At 36.7% G+C, this 14,756-nt stretch overlaps 1 protein-coding gene across 1 annotated transcript; it reads left to right on the plus strand.

The window, feature by feature from the left end:
• The first annotated feature begins 729 nt into the window (after positions 1–729).
• On the plus strand, positions 730–3,317 carry IZUMO3 (IZUMO family member 3). The gene is given in 7 exon segments (XM_019652672.1): positions 730–961; positions 1,098–1,172; positions 1,475–1,564; positions 2,257–2,337; positions 2,772–2,859; positions 3,177–3,211; positions 3,214–3,317. Coding segments are annotated over 7 exon segments (705 nt in total).
• Positions 3,318–14,756: the final 11,439 nt, after the last annotated feature.

Here is a 14,756-nt window from a genome sequence, read left to right on the forward strand (position 1 = left end):
ATTACTGGATTCTCATATATTCCTCAATGGTTGTTTCTTGTCTCTTTGCTCCAGACTCTCTATAAGAAAAATGATATAAAAAGGTTACCCAGCATGGCTAGAGAAATCATCTTACAAAGGTAGCCTAGCCTAAATGTCTGAGAAATTGTCAATTATATTAAAATTATTATTATCAATGATGTAAATTATATATAGACACCACTGCTAATTTTCAATAATACTGCTACCATCAGGGACTGGGACCCTAAGAAACTCAATATTCTGGGTTTCTCTTATCTCCTCTCTAGAAGCAGGGTTGTGGTTAAGCAGTCTCTAAGGTTCCATGAGATCTCTTCCTTGAGCTATGACCCCAATGGTCAGGATGGGTGGGGGACTTTACTAAAGACACAAGTAAGGCAGAGACCTAAAGAAACACTTTCTCTAAGATACCTCCCTGCATGGAGCCCTGCTTGTGTGAGCTCAAGGCTTTCACTCTCTTTGTATTCTATGCTCAGAACTCAGGTATCTGCTCCCCCGCTGGCAGTTCCTTCTCTCTGAATTTAAGGGAAAAGTCAGAAAATAACGGAAGATCCTTAAGGAAATGAAATTGCCTAGAAGTGGGATGGAAATGGAGGGGAAGATGGAGTCAGATTATCTAGGACAAGGTTCTTATTCTTGGATTTCTGAAGAATAGGTGAACTAGTTGCCAGGACAACCTGTTGTTGGGGCCAGGGCTGCTGGGGCAAGGAAATGGGAGACCTATGGTGGTGCCTGCTCCTGCCCCTGTCCCTGGCAGCCTCCCATGGGGTCATAGGCTGCTTGGAATGTGACCCTAAATTCATAGAGGATGTTAAGTCCTTGGTGTCAAATCTGGTACCCTCAGAAGTCCCTGGCCGAACTCATCTCCTTGAACGGTAGATTAAGGAGATGATCAATTTAAGCTTCAAGATCTCCCACGGGAACAAGACGCTTCGGGTGTTGGGTGAGGGAGGTTCAGTCCCTGAGAGTTTTGAGGGTAAAAGGGAGAAGGGGGGCAGGGAAGAGAGCACCTGAGTCCATATAATGTCCTCTGCCAATGTAATTATTCCCCCATTTGTAACTTTAAGTCTCTTCTCTAGCTGTTGAAAAGGTTGTCAATTTGAGAACATGGCTGAAGAATGAACTGTATAAACTGGGCAATGAAACATGGAAAGGTGAGGTACTGTTTCAATGTTAAAAGATTGTATTGCCCAAGCTGGTATGAGGAAATTCCTTAGGGGGAAAACAAGACAAAACAATTAGAATTAAATTTTGAAGGGAAGGGCCACCCTTATTTTTTATTATTATTATTTTTTTAGCTGAGCCATCCTGCCACCTGTTGGCAGCTCAGCTCAGGCTGGACTTGAACCACTGTTGCTCAGAGCTCAAACCTTTAGAGTGAGCTCTTATCCAACTGAGCCACTCAGCCCGCCCGGGCCACCCTTATTTTATGATGTCCCTTCCACCCTCCTCTTAGGCGCCTTAATCCTTCAAGGCAAGATTATCGATGTCCGCCGAAACCTGGAATCCAAACTGAAAGAAGTACTAAAGAACTTCTCTGAAGTTGGTAATAAAAGATGGCTATCTAACAACACTGAAATTATGTGAAAGAAATAATAAGTGAGGGGTGAGAGGACGAATGTGGTTTCACCTTAGAGTGATTTAGGATCGGTAGAGGGATGGCTGGAACTTAATGGGTAATCAAATAATGACTACTTGGGTTAAACTATGACTAACTCTAAGTTGATTCTGAGCTTAGAACTTTCTGATTCTCTTTTAGCTTGTTCTGAAGATTGTGGTGAGTACAGTGCACTGGATGCCTTGAGGTTTCAGGTCATATCTTCCCATATCCTTTGTTCTGTATGGTCCTATATCTCCCACCTGTCACACTGAGAACCCAATTCCTAGAGTTGCAGTTCCAAGGAGGAATGTCAACGATATCGGACAACAAAATCTACCTTATGAAATCTCAGATACCTCACAGATTTTGGAGGTTCTCAGAGGCCTCCTAAAGTATAGCTTGCAACCCATCACACCAATGTAAGTTAAGACATCATTTTTCCCACTTCTTCTCCTGAGATCTGACTTAAATTACAGAAGGTTTTGACCCATCAGAAAACTTGGTTGCAAGGGGAAGAAGGAATTCACAGTGATGTAACCTTAAGAATCCTGGACATGACTGAGACCTAGTCCATACTAGATGTCTGAGCTAAGGAAACTCTGTGCCATGGCCCCGCTCTAACTGTCTTTCTTTATCAGTCGTGACTGAAGGTCCTACCTTGGATTGTTGGACCTGTCTTCGCATCACCACCCAGTGCTTCAAAGGAGAGTATTGTGGAGGTAACAAAGATTGTGGTGTGGTATTTTGAGGGGTCAGGGATCAAGGTAATGAGCTGTTCATTGATTTATTCAACAAATATTTGTTGAGCATCTTCTACACAGGTCATGCTAACATTACAAATAAAAGCTAAATTGTTGGGCAAAATTTGTACCAGTATGAATTACTGGTCATTGGACAACCTGAAGGGATGAGAAATAAAAAGCCTGGACTAAATGTAGAGAAATTAGTCTAGAGGCAGTAAGGACAAAAGTTTTGTTGAGCCTAAGGTTCTAAGAATGATAAAGATCACACTAATTAGAAAACAGTAATGGAAGTGGTGAACAGAACAAATAGTTTGAGGTTAAGAAGAATCTTCTATTATGAATAAAGTTCTCAACTTACTGTTTTTCTTCTCCAAAAGTCCCTTTCTTTGTTTCCTTTCTCTTTCCAAAAGAGGATTCAAGGAAGACTGAAAATCGAGAAATTGCACTATTTCTGATATTGTTCGCAGAAGCCATAATATTGGGAAGTGCTTTGTTATTGTGAGTTTTCCTCCCTCCAAACAAACACTGGGTCAAGCACTCCTTTGGAAAAGAGACTGCCCAGTCTCTCCCTCTTTTCAATGCAAATATGAAAAAGAAGTCAATTCAAAATTTGGGATATGATAGTGACAGGAATGAAGAGAATGGAAGTATGGTGGGATGAAAGTTGAAACAAGGAAAATGGAGGAGGTATAACTGAAGTAGGAGGAAACTTTTGGAGAGTTATCCAGAAAAGGAATAAAATACAATTGCATAACTGTTTTCAAGAGTGGGGTTACTAACATTGAAGTTGGAATTATCTGGTTTATCTACTCTAGATTCTATATTTGTGTCATTCATCGGAAGGAAATGAAGCAATACGAAGGTCATTAAAGAAATACTTGGAGGAGAAACTTGAAGAATTAATGGAGATGACAGATGAGAAGAAGGAGAAAGAAGATTTAGGAATCAGAAAATAAATACATAGACACAGACAGGAGATCTTCTATGATTCTCTTAAGTGTTGGCTCAGAGTAGAAATCTGGGAATTAAGCTCATTTGTGGTCATAAAGTCATAGTATTTTAAAACTTAAATAGAAGTTAGAGTTTCTCTAGTAAAGATCCTTATTGATATTCTGAGGAAATGGAAGCAATGAGAGAGCAAACAATTTACCTAGAGTTGTACAGAAAGTAATGCTGGTATGCTGAAATGCACATAAAAAATGATATGCTGTATGAATTAATAAAGAACACATGGTTGGTAACTCTCATTAATGGCTGTAATTAGAATAGTTTTTAAATTTCTAAGGCTGCTTTTTATTACTATCTTTTCATTATTTCTAACTTTTCAATGTGGACAATTTTCTTTGATGATACATAACATTTAATCTTTATCATGATAGCATACACGCATACCACAATGTCCAAAATATTAGTTCTGAGTAGTTGAAGTTTGACTAAGCATTTTTCCCTAACTCTATGCTCCATGACTGAATTGAATATTAATTTATGATTCTTTTGTTTCTAGTCAACACTTTTTATGTGTATAGTACCCTAATTAGTGCTTTACCTAATGAATTGTCACAATAATCTTGTGAGTAGTATTGTTATTATCTTCATGCTAGGGGTGAGGAAACAGGAAAATATCTAATTCAAGGTCACTAATTTTTGCTATGACAAACTCCTCTGGTGGCTCACCTGTGCTTATCCAAGCCATCTGATTGGTACTGACAGCTAAACACATGTATATGACAGGCAGATTAAAGGAGAGGTAATAAATGTGGGTTTATTGTCATAACATATTCTTGATTACAGATAGTAGTAATAAAGGCTAGAATAAAACTGAAGCCTACCTAAGTCTAAAACACATGAACTTTCCACACTATTTTGTTTCCTTTTATTCTGGATGCTTATTTCAAAATATAACCACCACTGTTTAGTAGCAGGGGAATAGTTTTAGGAGTCCTGTTTCAGTGGTGGGTAGAATTATTTGTAAATTTTTCACCTGCTGTAGATCTTTGAGTACTTGCTTGTTGCTGCTGCTATAGTAATGAAATATTGAATGAATGGGAATGTACTTGGGGAGGACCTGAACACTGGTATCTTTTAGTTGCTAAATTTGAACTTCATGTTAAAATTCCCAATAAATGTACCACAGTTTCTTAACCTAGAGAACATTATGCTAAGTGAAATAAGTCAATCAGAGAAAGACAAATACTGTATGATCTCACTTATATGTGGAATCTAAAGAACTGAATAAACGAGGAATGGAAACAGAAAAAAAAATTCCCAATAAGGTGTTGCTGGCATCTACCATTTCCCAATGATTTAAAACTCATCTCACCAAACAATCTTGAGACACATTAACTTCGTTCAAGGTAGAAATTAAATTATTGTCTTTACATTGCCGTATTTTTCATTATAGATAACTATATAAATGAGATAACATTGTTGCTAGGTTTTGTGTGTTTTTTTGCTTCTTTGTTTCCCTTAGGGCAGCCAAATTTCTAGTCCTATCTACCCCATTCTCATCACTCCACTCTAGAAAACCTAAATGAAACAGTTAGGATATGTCTTTCATTATTTTATCCAAACCTAAGTAGTTATTAGTGAACATATACCATATATATATATAAAAAGATTTTATTGGGGAATCAGGGGAAAACAGTGTTGGGGAATTGGGGAAGGGGAGCAGACAAGTTGCTGTCCTTTTGTTCTTCAGTCTAGTTGTGGAGGATGTCGCTTCACTGGCCCATGTTGGCATTATCATTGCGCTCTTCCCGGGTGAGGCAGTCACTCGCCGGCCATTGGATGGCCGCTCATGGAGGCTCATGGCAGCTCATGCAAGCGCACTCCAGCTGTCGACCAGCCCCATTGCAGCCTACGCTGTTGCCAGTGACTCATGGCAGCCTAGCTCCAGGTCGTGCTTTTGTTCACCATCTTAGATGTAGAGGTCAGTGTCACTGGCCCATGTGGGATCCAAGCTGGGCCCTGCTGCTCAGAGCTGGCATCCCAAGCTAACTCCTAACCAATGTACTACTCGACAGGCCCCTTACAAATATATTTATACATGCATTTTTTTTGCAATTAAAAATTATGCACAACTTAAGTGTGTTGATTTTCACACTTAAATACTTTGTGGAAATTATTTTAAGCTAGCTGGTATAAATCTATTCAATCTTTTTGATAGTATAAAACACCATGCTATGGTGGTACCATAATTATTTCAACGTTCCTCTATTGTGGGTACTCTCTTCATTTCGTTTTTTTGTCACTATGAATAATGCTGCAATAAACACTTGTATAGACATACCCCTATTTAGTGATACCTTCTTTTATAAGAGATAGTGTTACAGACTTGGGATATCTGAAGTGTAAGATATATGTACTTTGACATGTGATAAATATAATAGAAAGATGTAAAATTTACAAGTAAACAGTACTAACCAATAGTACATGATTGCCACATCCCCACCAGCAACAGATTGTACATATCTTTTGTTTTGCAAGTGATAAATATGATAATTATCTACTTTTATTTTATCTGTTCATGCATCAACATCTTTTCCAATAATTCAGTACCATTTGAAAGGCCCTAGGGTGAACTGCCTATTCATATACTCTGCTAATTTTAATTTGAGTAGTCTTTGTCTTGTCAATTTACAAGAGGCCCTAAACTCTATCATATCACTTGCACTTATAAGTATTATTTTCCCCAAACCTATCATCGCTTTGTTGTTGAATACTTAAGGTGTTATGTTAGCTATCTGCCTACCCATTTATTTCTACTTCTAAATCTTTAATACCTATAAAATAAATACTCACTGACTTTTGGATAGTCATCTTGTATCCAATCACTTAACAAAGTTGTTTCTTAATTTTATTTTTTAAACTAAAATCTCTTGTACTTTCTAGGATTTCAATTTTATTGTAAAACAAATGTTTTATATTTTCTTTTCTACAATTTATACCAAATATTTTGTTTTCTGATCCTAGTGCATTTGTAAGAACTTCTAAGTCAGTGCAGAAAATTAATCAACAGTTACTATTTTAATAAAAAAAACAATCATTATAAAACCACAAGTTTTTAAACAGTGAGAGTTAAAACATTGACTGTTAAGAAAATTGTAAATTATTATATTGGAATTATTCCAAAACAACCCAAAACTGCACTTGAATACTTGTTATGGTGGCTTCTTTGGGGTTAAAAAAAAAAAAAAACCTAGTCTTCTAGAGAACTCTGATATGTAAGTATTTTTAGATAATATCATTGAGTATAAAAAGTCAAATCTCAAATTTCTTCATAAGTTAGTCATAATATTTGAAAATAAGCTAAATGAATCCTCATAAGTTATATAGCTTATTTGTCCTCTTGGCCCCAGGAAATACAAAAGACCATCCAGGACACAGAAAACAAAATACCTTGGAAAATAAGAAAAAAACACCCAGGAAAATATCACAAGGGAGAATAACTTTCTTTTTTTATACCTTGAACATGCCACAGCTCTTAAGGATATCATTATTTCTCTTTGTGGCATGAGAATTTGTGTAATAAAGGTAGGAAAATATTATAAGAAGCAAAATTTCAGAAAAAAGTCATGAACATATTAGTATTATAATTAAATACTGACTATAAAGTAAAGAACATAATCTTTGTGTTTAAAAGGAAAGGAGAATTAAATATTTGTGTTTAAAAAAAGGGGGGAATACATAAAAGATCAAAGAGGATTTAGATAAAAGCAATAGTTGCTTATAGTATGTATCATATACTCACACGATAACTTTAGATTCTGTTATGAAATATTTGACATTTGAGTGTTCTTAAGGGGTGAAAAAAACAATATACAATGCACACATTTTCAAAGAGAGAAAAGGGATGAATAAAATTCTATCAATCCAACAGAAGCAAGTAATAAGAAAAAAAGAAACAGAGTACATGGCAAATAGAAAACACAATAATACTTGAAATAAATAAAAATGAAATAAATATGTGAACCAAAAGATCAGGGCTGGCCGAGTGGCTCGTTGATTAAGAGTTGGCTTGAGAACTCTTAGCAGCAGGGCCACCGATTCGAATCCCACATAGAGGGCCAGTGACGCTGCGCCCTCTACAGCTAAGATGCTGAACAACAGCTTGGTATGGAGATGGGCTGTTGTGACTTGCCGGGGACAGCATAGCCTGCAGGGGGGCTGCAGTGGGCTGCTGTGAGCTACTGTGAGTGGTCAGCAGCCAGCGTGAGCTGCTGTGAGGGGCCATGAGCGGCTGTCCAATGGCCGGGGAGCGACTGCCTCAGCCGGGAAGAGTGCCAATGATCACAATACCAACATACGCCATGAAGCGCCATCCTCTACAACTAGACTGAAGAACAAAAGGACAGCAACTTGTCTGTTCCCCTTCCTGATTCCCCAACACTGTTCCCTCCCCCAATTCCCCAATAAAATCTTTAAAAAAAATCAAACATTAAATTAAACATTTTAAATTCTAATCATAAGCTACTTATAAGAGATAAACCTAAAACAACATGACAAGCTAAATGTGAAAACACACAATGTGAAATATAGATCATGTATTACAGAGTTGTACACCTGGAACCTATATAATTTTACTAACCATTGTCACCCCAATAAATTTTAATTAAAATAAAGTCCATATATAAAAAAAAATTGACTATCAAGCAAAACCTAACCAAAAGAAAGTATGACATCATTAATAACAATTATAAGAGAATTTAAGCCAAAGATCATTGACAAGAATAAGAAATATTATATAATGATAAAAGTAATAAATAGACCAGAATATATAACAACAGTAAAGTATACGAACCTAACATATAAAACAACATAACCTTGATATAAAGAAAGGGAAAAAAATATTGACAATTTCCACAACCATTATGGGAAAGTTTAATACACTGTCTTACAATCTGATAAAGCTAAAGAAGAAAACAGATTTGCAGAACACAATTAACATTAAATTATTAATATTAATTGTATTAAACCCTGTACTCCAGTAATATATAAATTTTCTTTCTAACACAGATGGATCATTTATAAAAATTGATAATGTGCTTGGTTTGACAGACAGTAGCTAGTTTTCTAACTGAATTCCTATTTCTCCTGTATATGTGGCTAGACTATATTTCCCAGTCTTCTCTACAGTTAGATGTGGCTATGTAACTGAATTCTGAGCAATAGAAAGTGAGTGGAAGTGATATAGCTGTTTCTAGGTCTGGCATAAACTTAAAGAGACAATCTTCCAGCCTCTTTCTTCACTGTCAATGATGGGATGTAAATATTTGGAAACATCTTGCAATATTGAAGATGCCTCTGATTTGGTACATCTATTTTGTAGCTCATAAAGCTTTCATTTGGAAGCTTATTTCATTAAGCTTTGAAGATTTTAGGATTAACATTACATATTCACATAATTATGTAATACACAGGCCAAGAAGAAAAATTCCAAAAATTCCAAAGAATCAAAATTATAAAGAACCATTTTCAGATCATGAGCAATAAAATTAAAACTGACAATAAATGATAAAATAAAATTAATATATTTAAATAGTAAAAATCATAATTTCTAAATAATTTATGAATTAAAAATGAAATTGCAAAGTATTTAGGTTTTGGGCTGAGGTTCCCTCTATGAGGTCTGGTCTACACAGCTCTTCGAGGATGTTGGGGCTCCCCTCACAAATTTGTCCCTCCAACAAAATATTGGTGAAAGTATGTCTTCTGGACGTCTCCCACTGTGGATTGAGGAAGCCAGTTTTACTGGCAGTGCAGAGAGAGACTTCTTCATTGACAAAGAAGACTCATCAGAATTTAGGGGCTCAATGTCCCAGCTTCATCAGGGTTTTCTCATACATCCCCATCCTAGTTTACAGGGTCCATTCTTTCCTAATTAATGCCCTTACTTTAACAGTAGATACCATACAAGGCTGGGAATTCAACTTGCACTGTAATTCAGCCAGTAGCAGAATGGAACCCTATGTTTGATTTTCAGCAATTTTATCCCTGCAGTGACAGGAAGTAAGACTTTTTCTCAGGGTACAGCTAGAAGCTCTTAAATCATATATGCAAGGTTTGAGTTGGGAATTTGAATCCCTAAATTCATCCTTTTCTTTCACACTTTGTCAGGCAACGTAGGAGCAACTAATCAATGTCATTACATTCCTTAGTTTTCTAAAAAATGTCTCAAAATATTATATACAGCATCACCAAACTTCTTGCTTCTTATAAATGTTGATTGGGGGTGTTCAAAGCAGATATTTTACATATCTCTATAAATAGTTCACACCATGGATTATCAGTACTCTCTTTACTACAATAAAATAGTCATTAGCATCTTTAAATCTAATCAGATTAGAGAGCCTATTTCAGAAACCCCACAGCCAATTCAGAAAATTCATCTTTAACATTCTGTTACTCTAGAACTACTTTCCTTACCAAAACTGTATGAGTTAGAGTTTTTCAAAGAAACAGAAGCAATAGGATATATAGATATATTGGGTCGTTGGGAAAGTCATGATACATTTTTGCACTGAAAAACATAGAAAAATATGTCATGACTTTCCCAGTGACCTAATAGATATGTAAGAGGAGACTGATTATGGAAGTTGGATCATACTATTATAGAGGCTGAGGTATGCCACAATAAGAACTCTGCAAGCTGGAGAACCGGGAAAGCCATTTGTATAAATCAGTAAGAGTCTAAAGCCCTGAGAACAAGAAGGACCCACTGGAGTAAGTTCTGGAGTCCAAAATCCCAAGAATCAGGAGCTCCCATGTCCAAGGGCAGGAGAAAATGATCAATATTGACATAAGAAGAAAAAAGTAAACCTAAATCGTCAATGTTCTTTAAAGAAATTTAGAAGTGCTATGAACACAATTATAGAAAATAAATGGCATGCTTAGGGAAGAGCCTAGAATGAAATTCAACATGTTAACTTTCACTTTTACTTGGATGGTGAAACTAGATTTCTTCCCAACGTGTCTGGTGCTCAGTTGCATCCTTCATTAAAGTAGGAAACACAGGAAAACAAGTGAGTTTGATGAAAAGGGCTCAAGTTCAGTTTTGAAAATACTAAGTATTGATGCTTATGGTGTATAAAAATACAGATACTCATGTTTAGATTTACATATACAACTATAGCAAGAAGATCAAAGCTAATGCAACATATTTCAAAGCACTTGAACAAAATAAGCAGTGAACCTGAAAATATGACTGAGATCATCCAGGTAGAAGGTAGAGAAGAAGTGATGAAGACCAAGGATAGAATACTACAGACCCCTACATTATGGTAAATTAAAATATGACTCTAAATAGGCTGAGAGGAGCAGCCAGCAATATTATGGTTCATATTAGATACTAAAAAATCCAACCTGTTCTACATAGTCTTATTGCTTTGAAAGCCTTTATTTGAAATGGTGACTTTGGGTTGAATTCCCATCAGCTTTGAACTATGTGTTTCAAATGTGTGACCCTTCTATCTGCACATTTCACTGCAATTGTTTTATAATGTAAATCCAGAATGTGGTCTTTATCATTTCTGGAATCACCAGTACGAGGAGGGGCTGGTTGTTTTGTGTTGTTAATGTGTTTATAATGCAATAAAATGAAGATGATCTCATTAAGCTATGTGTTCATCTACTAGGAAAGGTCTTGTGGTACTTCTGTTTTCAAATGTAAACATGATACAAAATTAATTGCTTACCATCCAAATTTAAGCTTGAGCTAACAGTGAACAAAAAAACAAGGAGATGTAAAACACAGTTTTCCAATAAGCAAATGCTCAACCAGAAACTCATTTATAGCAATAGTGAAACAATACAAACCATTTTCTTACTGGAACAATAACATGTTAGGAGCTGACACAAACTCCAATGTCCCAATGTCAACCTTGGACGGAGTTTAGTTCTAACATTTCCCTAGGATATACAAATCATTAGGGGAATATCTCTAATTGGCTACACCCTGGCACAGACAGTGCAATTTTTGAGACTCCATCATTCTCGGGGCTATTTTATTAAGAATCAGTTATTTTCTTTCAAGAAAGAGGAGAGAGGTAAGGCTTCAATTTGCTTTTACTGAATGAAAACTTAATAATTCATTTTATCTAGAGATAACATTAAAATGTGTTAGTTAATCTAGTTGAGGTACTCAAAACATAAGTTATTAGAACCCCAAAATAAAAGCTAACAGGATATAAACAACAGCTGGGTAGACACTGGAAGCTTTTCAATTTCCAAATATTACTAGTCTTTCTAACTTTACTTTCTTTCTTTCTGATTCAAAGAGAGGTTGTACCTTCTTCCATCTGAGGCAAATCTGTTCTTTTCTGATCTACATTTCCTGACCTGCAGGCTCTTCTAGAACATTCCTTCATTATTTATCTACCATCATTTATCTACCCCCTCTTCTTCAATACTAGGTCTTTAATCTCAGTGTCTATTATTATAAATTAAAGCCTCTTTTCCTTATCCTGTACCACTTCTATCAACCACCCCAGTCCTCCATGCCAAACTATTTAAAAAAGAATTCTGTATCTCATGACTATTTCTTCACTTTCTGTTCTCCCCTGTAATCACCACAGTCTGCATTCTTCATCTCACCACCATATGTAAACTGCTGTAAGGCTGTCAGTGATCTCGTAATTGTTATATTCAAAGAGGTCTCTCCATTCCTCAAGTTGCTTGTTAGTTCTAAGACTTGTCAGAGTTCCCTTCTTCAAGTACTCCTCTTGTACTGGGGGCAGGTTTTCTTCTTATTTTCAAGGGTTTTTTTCTCTCCTTCTCTGCCTACTTATTTAGATATTGAACACCAGAGAATTCGCTTCAAATCACTTCTTCATTACACTTGGTAGAATCTCATCCACATATGGGATTTCAACTATCACTGAAATATTTTAATCTCCAAATTCTAAGGCTTTTATTTGCACTACCCCTCAAGTCCTCCACTTCCATTTCTGAATACACACTAGATATATCCATCTACACATAAAATACCCACTTCAAACTCGGCATGTTTAAAACTGAACTCATTATATTAAACCATTTCTGAGTCTATACAATTTATCCTAATCCAGAGTGTCCTCCAGTCCTCATGAAGCAAGTATGTGTTAAATGTAGATTATGGACAAGGCACTTTGCTAAGCATTTTCATCATCTTTCTACAAATCCCACAAAACTGTCTTAAGCCATTTTGTATAGATGAGAAAACTGAGGCTAGGAGAGTTTAAGTATCTTCTTCTACGTCACTACTTGGTAAGTGATGGAGCCAGGATGCAAACCCCTAATCTTAAGACTTTCTACTAGCTAGCACTGGTTCTGTGGCTACCATAAATTACCCACGATGTAGAAATCTCAACATATTCTGGAATCCCCTCTCTCCCTCATCTATCCTAGCCAGTCACCCTTCAATTAGCATTGATTTTCACTCCTAAACATCTCTACAATCTGCCTGGCTACTGCCACAGTTGAAGTCCTTCTCTCCTCTCTCAGGGTCTATTGCATGGCCTCCTAATCAGTGTCCCCGAGCCCAAACTCTCCAGGAGCCAAATCCATCTTTCCTTTTTAAACTCAGATGGTCAGCCTAAAATACAAATTGATTTCAAACTTCTAATTAGAACACTCCAATGGCTCCTCCACTCCTAAAAGATGTATAAACTCTTTCACACAACACTTCGTATCCCTTAAATTTTACCATCCCGCTTTCTATATAATCTCACCTTTGGCCAGTTGCCTTCAAGCCTTCTCCTCTACTTAAGGTTTGCCAAACACTCTAGGCTTTTTCTTACTCCTAGTCTCTACTTGTTCTAATTCTGCCCTATCTTGATTGCCTGGTAATCTTCCTCAGCCTTCAAAACCTGCATCTAAAGTAATCTCATCTCATACTGTCCTGAGATGGTCAGACAGATTTAATCACCCACAAGCTGTAGGATCCACCACAATTCATATGCTTCTATAGAGCACTGTTCACAGAATACTGTTATTCCTGGTTTGCATGTCTCTTTCCTAGACATAAACTCCTCAGGGACAGGGACTATGCCTTGGTTATCATCATATTCCCAACATCTAGCAACATATCGCAAAAATCTGCATGAGCTTAAATGTCACTTACTCAAAGAAGATTTTCCTGAACCACCATATTATGTTAGCACTTCCAACTACACTGAATCATTTGTCTATTTTTTTTTTTGCTTTGTAGAAATTAGGGAAATTATACAACTATGAATTAATGTCTGAGTCCAACAGGTCAGAAATCATGTCTGCTGTTTGTTCAGAGAGTTCATTGTAATACCTGGCACAGAAAAGATGAATATTAGTTGGATGAAAGTATGAATATGTAAGTGAGATCACTGATGAATGCTGTTATTTGGAATTGAGTATAGCCTCAACATTCTTAATACTGCCACACAGACTTTGTCTGCCACACTGTCTACCTTAACTTTAGTCCTCACCTTTAAATGGCTCACAGGTCGATGCCCAACACTGCCATGAAATAATGGCTACTTTCACATTGTTTGGAGCTAACATATTCCATGGAGTTTAAGTCAGAATGAGAATAGGTTCCAAATTCCCACATCAAGTGCACAGGTTCCTAGTGTGAAACCCAGTTCAAGGGCACCTATGGGAAGTTTTCAGTACCTCCATGTGTACCTCAGGGGAGTTTGGTTGATGATTCCCTACAACCTGCCTTATTGGCAATTGAATCAGAAACCTGAAGAAACCCCAAACTTCCTAAGAGTTCTCAAAACTTTCGGCATTGATCTAAATCTAGAAATTAGCTCTGAGATAAGAAACCACAGCATATCCCCTGAGTCACCCAAAGTATGAGGATAAGATGGGAATTGGATAATAGACAATAATGTCGGTATTTAGGTACTTAATGGTCTTAAAACCAATAAACGCTAGGGGTTCTGCAACAGCATCCTGAGCCGTGGCTCTTCCTAACTTCGAGATGCATGTTTTGCTTTTTCTTACCTAAATATAGGTTGAATAGCAAGACTGAGTAAAAGGACAGTAAATAAAGTCAGGTAGTGGGAATAAATATCTGAAGAAGAGACAAAGAAGACTTTGCACCCTGTTTCATCTCAACAAGATCGCCTACCTTTAGTTCTTCTGGTTTACATTCCCAAATGTAGCACTGCTAAAATTGCCAAGGAATTTTTCAGGCACATCTTTCTCTTAAAGAGGAAACAAATATAAACTCCTTCCAATCAAAGGCAGGTAGGCATGTTTGTCTAGCATCCATGCTGGACCGTTACAGGGCTTTCTGCGAGGCATTACTCTCGAAACACTTCAAGTCTTTACCTAATGAGGCTTCATCAATCTGCCTGATGAGGTGGCCCTTCATGATTTCTGCCAAAAGTACTAATAAGCACAGGCTCTTCAGGATTCAGCATTCATGTGTTCTT

Source organism: Hipposideros armiger, unplaced genomic scaffold (assembly GCF_001890085.2).
Source record: "Hipposideros armiger isolate ML-2016 unplaced genomic scaffold, ASM189008v1 scaffold_184, whole genome shotgun sequence".
Classification (NCBI taxonomy): Eukaryota; Metazoa; Chordata; class Mammalia; order Chiroptera; family Hipposideridae; genus Hipposideros; species Hipposideros armiger.